The 9,737-nt window shown below is 39.7% G+C and overlaps 1 protein-coding gene across 1 annotated transcript; it reads left to right on the forward strand.

The window, feature by feature from the left end:
• Nucleotides 1–3,961: 3,961 nt before the first annotated feature.
• Nucleotides 3,962–5,730, forward strand: DEFB135 (defensin beta 135). Its single transcript, XM_059155506.1, has 2 exons — nt 3,962–4,019; nt 5,561–5,730. The coding sequence occupies exons 1-2, from the start codon at nt 3,962–3,964 to the stop codon at nt 5,728–5,730; spliced, it is 228 nt and encodes a 75-aa protein (XP_059011489.1).
• Nucleotides 5,731–9,737: the final 4,007 nt, after the last annotated feature.

The following is a 9,737-nucleotide window of genomic DNA, read 5'->3' on the forward strand; positions in this document are numbered from 1 at the left end:
GTTTAGGTCATGACCCCAGGGTCCTGGGATTGAGCCCCACATCCAGCTCTCTGCTCAGCAGGGAGCCTGCTTTCTCCTCCTCTCTCTCTTCTCTCTGCCTGCCTCTCTGCCTGCTTGTGATTTCTGTCTGTCAAATAAATAAATAAAATCTTTAAAAAAAATTAGTAACTTGGGGGCATTATGATTGGAATGGGAGTATGGAAGTGGTTTTTGGGGTGGCTGCAAAGTTCTGCTTTATGAACTTGGTGGTGTTTATTGTGGGGTTAATTTAAAATAATTTGTGAAACACCAAATTTGTTTTGTGTTTTTGTACATGTGTTGTATATTTTACAATAAACACATTTATTTTATTTTTTTAAGAAGGGATTAATTGCAAAGCAATATAACTTAAGAGATGGGTGAGAGTGTGCTAACAACATGGAGGGGAGGATAAGATTTGGGCAAGAGAATCAATACTTATTCCTTGGAAGTGGAAAGAAAAGAGGAAAAGTACATATGCATTTATAAGTAGATGCTTGCTTGGTGGGTGAGTTGGGTAGGAAAAGAGTGTAAAGTTGGGTGATTTAAACCCTCTGACATCTATTTTTTTTCTGAAATACAAAGAAAAATCATCTGCTGAAGTTAGGATGGCCTGTGGTGGGTGGTGAGAGCAGTTAACATCTAAGCTTGACTAGGATACTTAAAAGGAATGACCTAATTTCTAAACTCCACCTGACTGCAGAATTGTGTGATGTTCCCCAACGGCTTTCAGAAATCCAGGAGTAGAAGCAGTTTTGTGGAGGACTTTTCATCTGTGTAGTGTGTTGGAAGAAAAATGAGAATTAGTGTTCAAAAAAATTATTTGATATGATATCACTTGGGTCTAGATATTACCCAGAAAGATGGAGAGTTAAGACTTATTATGGATTGAACTGTGTTCCTCCAAAAGACATTGAAGTTCCAACCTCCATTCCACCTATGAGTGTGAATTTATTTGGAAGTAGGGTCTCAGTAGATAATCAAGTCAAGATGAGGTCATTGAGGTGGACCCTAATCCAGTATGACTATATCCTTCTAAGAAGGAGGAAGGGCAAAATTGGACACAGGCATAGACACATACAATGGGAAGACAATGTGAAGACACAGAGAACACTATCTACACTATCTACACTATCCACTCACACAGCATGGAATGCCTGAGGCTACCTGAAGTTAGGAGAGGGGCCTGGAACAGATCCTTCTGTCAGGGTCGCCAGAAGGAACCAATCCTACATGCATCTTGATTTCAGATGTCTAGCCTACAGAACTGTGAGACAATACATTTCTGTTGTTTAAGCCACACAGTTCACAGTAATTTGTTGTGACAGTCCTTGGAAACTAATACAGCATCCCAGAAAAAAAAATTGGGTTTGGAGGAAGTAATGTCATGTATATGTGGTATGCATGGTCCATGCTCTTACTGAGCTTGTAGTCCAGTAGAAGAAAGTTCATTCTCTGGAAGAGGCTGAGGCCATCCCTTTAATTGAATAAATGCTGGATGAAGATTGGTAGGAGGAGAAGCTGATGCATATTTCTAGAATGTATGAATAACATGCATGAAAAGTGTTAGGTAGACATATTTGAAAAAAAGCACAGTCCTTTGGCTTGGAAGATAGTGAGGGAGTGGATAAATGAAAGGAGTTGGGCTGGGAGAGGCAACCAGGGTCCAGATCAGGGTGGACCTTGTCCTCCATGTAAGCACTTTGTATTTTAGCCCAACTGGAAGCCAATAAAAGGTTTTAGGCACAGCAAAGGCATGACCCAATTTCATGACCCTTTATAAAGGTTATTCTGGCTACTGCAGGAATGCTGAATAGTAAATATGTAAAAATAATATGGAACACCAGTTAGGAGGATTTAATTAGTTTAATTAGCTTAATCATGGTGGTGCCTTGAGTTGATGGTGGTAGTGGAGATGGAGTGAAATGGTTGGGTGTGAGCTGTGTGTCAGAATAGAATTGGTAAGATTTGGTGTGGGTGGGGTGAGGGAAAGGAGGTGTCAGGGGCATGCCTGTTATTGTTCTGGAAAGAACCTGGGGTTCTTAGGAGATTGTGAAATGCTGCTTGCCTGTCTCATGGTATGTGGAGCCTCAGCAGAAGAACTGCCTCCCTTCACCAAGGCTACTAGTAAGTAATGTCCTCAGAGGAGAGCCCAGCGTTTTACTGGGACCCAAAGGTGGACAGGTATGTTGGGGGAAAAGATGTAAAGTAGAAGGAACTGAGATTCTGGACGGCACTGTGAAAAGAGTGAAGTTAGACGGTGGGTAGGTTGGTTGGATAAGAGGAGGTAACGGGAAGATGGTGTGAGAGAATGTAGGTCTAGCTGTAGCTAATGCTCCAGGTTAGAATGTGATCCTTGGGAGAGTGTCCTTTAGTCGCCTTATGCTCGCTTGATCATTCCCCTGTGGGTTTCCTGTTTTCTACTCTTTCTGTACTTACTGATTTTTTGCTTTGTAATTCTTTTAGGAGTCTTCCACAGATCTATGATCTTAATCACATCAGAAACTTTTTGAAGTGAAGTGATACACACACACACACACACACACACACACATACACACACACACTATGGTGAAAAACCATGAGAGTAATGGAAAACTCGGTTTTTGTTCTGGCTCTTCTGCTCACTAGTTGGAGGAGCACTATCTCCACTATATCCAGTTTCAAATGTCTTCTTCTGTTATATGGATCTAACTGTACCAGAAATGTACATTTTATAAAGGACTTTTCACAATTGCCTCATCTGACCTCCTAGCAAGCCTTCGGAATAGGTAGCACTGATGGTGTAAGATCTATTTTACAGGTGAGAAAACTGCCATTTGAAGAGGTAAAGCAGGTGCCTTATTAGAAGCTCATCAATCTGAGTCCAGATCAGAACTCAAATTTCTGATTCTGGGTTCTGTACTCTTTGTATAATATCCGATAGAGCTTTTGTAAAGCTTAAAACACTTTGTGAACTGTCAAGCACTCTTGACCTTCATTATCTTAAAGCAGGAATTCTATTAAAATCTCATGTTGTGTATCTCACGTTGCCCGAAACAAAGGGTGTGCTCACTGGGAGCCGTAGCATGTAGTGTACTCTCTAGATTCCTGTTGGTGGTGTTAGAGGGATTTTCCCATGCTCTCTGGGAAGCTCTTATGTTCTGTAAATAGATTATGTTACACTAGAAGTGGTCTGGGCAATACTTTAATTCTTCTGTAGACAGGAGTCAGGAAAAATTATGTTGTTGCCATATGCAATCTGTGTCAACTGGGGAAAGTCATTTATTCTACCTGAAACGCATGTTATTTGCTTTTAAAATGGGAAAATAGGGCACCTGGCTGGCTCAGTGGGTTAAAGCCTCTGCCTCTGGCTCAGGTCATGATCCCAGGGTCCTGGGATTGAGCCCCGCATCGGGATCTCTGCTCAGCAGGGAGCCTGCTTCCTCCTCTCTCTCTCTGCCTACTTGTAATCTCTGCCTGTCAAATAAAATAAATAAAATCTTAAAAAAATAAAATGGGAAAATAATAGCTACTTGTGCATGTGTGTGTGTGTGTGTGAGAGAGAGAGAGAGAGATTAAAAACAACCTCTGAAAACATTTTGTTTTGCAAAACATTTTGTTTTGCAGCCTTATAGTTCTCTACACATTGCAGGTGCTTGTTAAATGGATGTACAGTGAAGATACAAAGATATTCACACAGCATCCTACCAGGGCTAGACTAGGTCTGTTCACACAGGGTGTGTTCCGTTGCCAGCATGTAAGTGGCACTAAGGAAGTAGATTTTAATGATGAGATATCATGTTCTAAGCCAGACCTTTAGTTTTTTGGACTGTTCAGTGGAGCAAGCAGATGTTCTTATTCCTGAAAGTTTCACTAGCCATGCAGGTCCCCATGTCTAGAGTGCTACATATAGAGTGACTCTCTCTTACCTTCCAGTTTTCTCTTTCCCTATTGGTTTAGCTATGAAGAGCTTACTCATGGTCCTTGTGGTCCTTGTCTTGCTTTCCTTTGTTCCACCAGGTAAAATGAAATATTCTCCCTGTGCATTTACAAACAATGAAAGGAGAGGGAATGAGAAGAAAGCAGGACTTGGATGAAGGAAGCTGAAACAGGAAGGCATGTGAACAGAGATGGACACTTTGGACTGTTCCAGAAAATAGAGAGAAGACACACTTAAAGGACACATGGCAAAGGTCAAAGGTCATTCTCTCCTGTGAAGAAGATGGTTCTGGATTTTGGTCTGGGGAGTCTGTGAAGTTTGAGAGGAAAGTTGGACCTATGATATTGGCAGAAGTGGGGCAGAGAAAAAGCACAAGACTTTTAGAAGACAGGTAGGATTTGGGAGTGGGAGGGAGACCATTCCTTCAGGACTCTTAGAATTTGCACTCCTAAGCAGAATTAACAAACCAAGCTGGTTGCTCCAAAGTTTTAACTTACCGCATGATGGGATCCTTGGGAACACCCGTGGGAGGGGTCTGAATTTACCTCTGCACAGAATTTACCCTCTGCCCAGAAACTAGCAACTTGGTAATTTGAAGAAGGTCTACTGAAGTCACTGAAGTGGAGGTTCTCAAACACTTTTTGTTCGTCATTTGCTGGGGTCTGCAGAAAGCTGCCCAGACCTTCATATTCAAAAGGTATCACTTAAAGGTCAAGTGTGAAGTACTCAAAAGACAGGCCCAGATGAGGATTGTGTTGAGACTGCTGCCGTTCTGGGTGGGAGGACATGGTGCACTGTATTGCTGCTGGACTTCTCTGTGCCCAGAAGGGTGCCTCAGGACTAACGGGCACATGGCAGGCAAGTTTGCTTGCCAGTGGACTTTGGTCATACCTCATGGATTATTCTTGTACTGCAAAGGCCCAACAGATGGGTCCATGAACCTGCTGAGTGGATACCTTCCTACTAACCCTTTCCACCCCTTAGCTTCCAGAGGTACCCTGGTCTTAGGGTTGGAGAAAAGACTAGCAAAAGATTTAGGAATGGGTTTCAGGCATTGTACACTGTTTCACCTCATTATCCCATGTCATGCTTTCAAGTACCCAGTGGCAAAGCCAAGGCAGGTAATAAGGTACTTGGCTAAAAATCACACAGAATGCTGTTGGGATGCAGGGCTAGAAGCATGGGCTTCTCTAATTCCAGGTCAGTGATCTTTTTCTTCTTCAAGCTGAAACTTTGATGATCTCAAACTGCCTTGGTACTATTTAACAGATTCTGGCATGCTTCCTGGTATAGGGCCTCTGCAGATTCCTGGGACTTCTCTAATGTTCTTTCCATGGCAAAGAGTCCCAAGCTGAATGTGCTGGGCCCTGGTACCTGCATATAGTTGATTAGTGATTCAAGTAAGTGGGGACCATGGGAACTGATGACTTATAATAAAAAGGGGCTTTGGAAAGTAAGAGCCACCGAGAAGAAGTCACTCAGCTATAACATGACTGGGATGTTTTGATCTCATCCAATTTAACATTAAAAAGTAATAAAACATAATCTGATTTGTTATGTTTTATCCATGGTATCACGACCCTGCAGAACTCTGTGCATTGACCCTTGTTTCTGTTGACAGTTAGAAGTAGACCGAATATGTATTTAAGAAGAGTCTTTTCTACATGCTGGCGAAACAATAGAGTTTGCAGGAAATCATGTGGAAAAAAAGAAAAATATAATATTTTTTGTAGTAGTGCATATCTGTGCTGCATTGACAAAAAGTATTTACCTGTAGAAATTGGAAAATAGGTATCTGAGTATCTGGGGCTCCTGATAATTTGCTCTGGGGACCCAGGTCTTTCTCAGTTGTACTAACCCATTAAAATGATGGTTTAGCCTGTGTTTCTGTGTCTGCATTGTTTCTCTTTATTTAGAAGCAATTTAGTGTCTCTTCTGTGCAAATAATCTCATGGTTAAATTCTTTGTCTGCATGATTTTTCTTTTGATTAATTTATTCCTTATTAAACATGCCCTAAAAACTTTTTTTCAAGTGTATGATACAACCAGAAAAATATACTGATCATACACTGATCATCAATTAATAATTTCACGATTTTAATGCTCCCACGTAACCTGCATCCAGATGGAAAAGAGATTATTACAGTAACTTGGTCACTACTGGTCACTGTTTCACAAAGGTTAATCCCTAGCCTGGCTTCTAATACCATAAACCCTGGCACCTATTATTAAACTTTATATAAGTGGAATCATATAGTAGGTACTCCTTTGTATCTGGCTTCTTCTAAAGATTTATTTTTTAATTTATTTGACAGACAGAGATCACAAGGAGGCAGAGAGGCAGGCAGAGAGAGAGTGGGAAGCAGTCTCCCCGTTTGAGCAGGAAGCCCAATATGGAGCTCGATCCCAGGACTCTAGGATCCTGACCTGAGCCAAAGGCAGAGACTTTAACCCACTGAGCCACTCAGGCGCCCCTGGCTTCTAATCTACATTATTTTATGACATTAATTGATATTGTTTGATGCAATTATAGTTTATTCATTCTTAATGCTGTATAGTATTATATTGGGGAATATTTGAATATTCTTTTTTTCCCATTTTATTTATTTATTTATTACATGTATATAAAGGCACTTATTTATTTTTATTTTAAATTCAGTTTAGTTAACATATAGTGTATTATTAGTTTCAGGAGTAGCATGTAGTGATTCATCATTTGCATATAACACCCGGTGGTCATCCCAAGTGCTCTCCTTAATGCCCATCAGCTATTTACCCCACCCCTCACCCACCTCCCCTCCGAAAATCCTGTTTGTTCTCTAAAGAGTCTCTTATGGTTTGCCTCCCTTTCTTTACCTTACTATATTTTTCCTTCCTTTCCCCTATGTTCATCTGTTTTGTTTCTTCTTTTTCATTTTATTTTATTTCTTTTCAGTGTTCCAGAATTCATTGTTCATGCACCACACCCAGTGCTCCATGCAATACCTGCCCTCCCCAACACCCACCACCAGGCTCACCCATCCCCCACCACCCTCCCCTCCAATACCCTCAGTTTGTTTCTCAGAGTCCACAAGTCTCTTCTTTGTTATTTATTAATAAATTATTTATTATAATTATTTAATAATTACTAATTATAAATTAATTAAATATATTCCATTTAGTTATTTAGTTCTTTTTAGTTATTTTTTTGACCGTTAAAGTAAATTACTCAGAACAAAAGAGTGACCCCCTACACATGCCAACTCACTACCTTCTTTCTGATTTTAAACAACTATTTTAGGGACCGTGAGGAAGTAGCCTAGTGTGATTAAGGGTTTCCCGTACCTAAATCACTTACTGTGGATGATTATTTAGCGCAAGGAAGCTAAATATACTGCTTATAGCTAGCATTAGAGACTGAAGCTTGTCTTTGAGGGAATCTCAGAGAGCTCATTTCATTTCACAGAAGACACTAAGAAAACCTTAGAATATAAAAGCAAAATGAAGTTTCTCTATTGGTCTGTCTAAATTGGGATCAAATTTCACATATCATGCCTTCCCGTCACATAGCTCTGTCCGGCCATATCTGCTCTATGCCAGCTGTTTCTAGACACTCAACAGCCTCTTTCCAACAATACCAAGTTGCCTCCAGGATAACATGTTTGGGACAATTTCCCTTGTTTGTTTTTTCATGAGTCTAGAGCTTCTGCTTCCTTAATCGGCCCATTTGACTTAGGTCAAAAGTCAGTCCTGTGTCCTTCTCTCTACCTCCAGGGTAGTTGTACATTGTAACAATAGTCTTCCCCCTCAAGTACCATTTGCTTTTGTCTCTCCTCTGGCAGCCTTTGGGTGTACATTTCAATAGCTTCTCATTCTGAGGAAGGGGGAAAAAAAAAGATGAAATCCTGCTTTTCTTAGATACCTCTCCTGTATAAACATGAATTTTCCATTTACTAAAAGATGTTAACTTTTTATTACAAAATATGTTAGCTAGTTCTATCCTGAATTCACTGATAGTAGGTGTAAGAGTTTCCTCCTCCAGAAATGGTTCCACATGTTTTTTTTTCTTTGTACTCTGATTTCCTCTGAATAGCTGACATTTCTATTTAAAATATCATTTTGTTCATTTTAGGACTTGGAACATAGAAGCAGATGCCATAAACTAAAACAGTTAATGATGAAATCAAGAAAGATAAAAGCCTTGGTGCTTTCCCCCACAGATATTGTAGTTTAGGTCTTTTCCTAGCCAGTGACAATTTCACTTTTTGTTGAAAGAGCCTTGAATGATTTGAAAGGAGGTAAGGGGATATCTGATGGAGTGGAACCAAAATGAATTGTTGTACTAATTCAGGAGCTGTGCATTCTGTGGAAAGAATTTATATGCCTTTCCTTTGAAGTTTCTTTATGCCATGTTATGCTTTTTATTAATCTACTACATTTTCTTACATTATTTGATGAGTATTCCATGTGAATAGACTTCAGTAGACTTTGGTGAGATGGAATTGTGCAATGCATAACTCAATCTTTTGAGTTAAGATGACGCTGGTCATCCTGCCCTATGTGAAATGTACCAGCTTAAAAAAAATTGATTTCTTTGAATGGTCTTTTTGCTATAAATATTTTTATTATGTTTTGCTTAGTTGGGAACACAGTGAATGATCTCATTTTTGAATGGCAAGATGAAACACCTGTGCAAGTGGCTGAAGGACTCACTTTGCCCCAGTTTCTGCTGAAAGAAGAGAAAGATTTACGATACTGCACTAAACATTACAACACAGGTAGGGGTCGAGCTTGCTTTATTACACTTATGACTTCTGGTTTTATGATATTGTTTCTTAATTACAGCGGTTGGTTAGTTATTTTAAGTATTTATAGCTCAGTGTGTTTCATAGTCATAGAGCAGAAAATGAATGCATATGAAATTTATGAATATTTGGACTCAGTGCATATTATTATATAATTGATTTGTATAGTATCAAGGAAATGTTTGGTATTCAATTATATTTATTTTTCTTTTTGCCAAAAGGCCATAGTTATATACTAATGATGTTTCCAAAAAAGTTCCTTTAATTTTTCTTAATATTTTATTTATTTATTTGACAGAGAAATTACAAGTAGGCAGAGAGGCAGGCAGAGAGAGAGGGGGAAGCAGGCTCCCTGCTAAGCAGAAAGCCCTATCCGGGCCTCAAACCCAGGACACTGAGATCATGACCTGCACCGAAGGCAGAGGCTTAACCCTCTGAGCCACCCAGGTGCCCCTCAAATTCCCTTAATTTCTATGTGAACAATAAAAATGTAATTTTTAGCTTATCTTGGGCAATATATACTATGTTTGGTAACAAAATGAAGCAATTGCTTTGTCTTTTTTTTTCTTTCAAGGCTTCATCTGCCTAAACCTTCTTGGCTACAGTTTCATGTATTTCAAGTTATTGTTACTTAAATACCTACTACTCACACTGACACAGTAGCATTTTACCTTTGAGGACAGAGAAAAGATAATGCTGTCAAGGACTTACAGACTTAATGGGATATTTGCACATTCAGGAGGTCTGTTCACTTCTCTCAACCAGCGCTGGCTATTCTCATAGTATCTATTCTCGCTGCCTAACCTATTCCTACAAAACCTGTTAAACCACCCACAAATGAGTCATCACTTCAGTGCGGTTAGTCCCCAACATCTCAGTAGCATCAGCTCCTGCTCTTATTATTTCCTTACGACAACTGTGATTCCTCTTTAGCTCATCCTTTTCCAGGACTATGACCTGACCTTTCATTGTAAAAGGTCTTTAATCTCTTTTATCAGTCACAATACCTAGTGA

This window comes from Mustela lutreola, chromosome 1 (genome assembly GCF_030435805.1).
Source record: "Mustela lutreola isolate mMusLut2 chromosome 1, mMusLut2.pri, whole genome shotgun sequence".
Classification (NCBI taxonomy): domain Eukaryota; kingdom Metazoa; phylum Chordata; class Mammalia; order Carnivora; family Mustelidae; genus Mustela; species Mustela lutreola.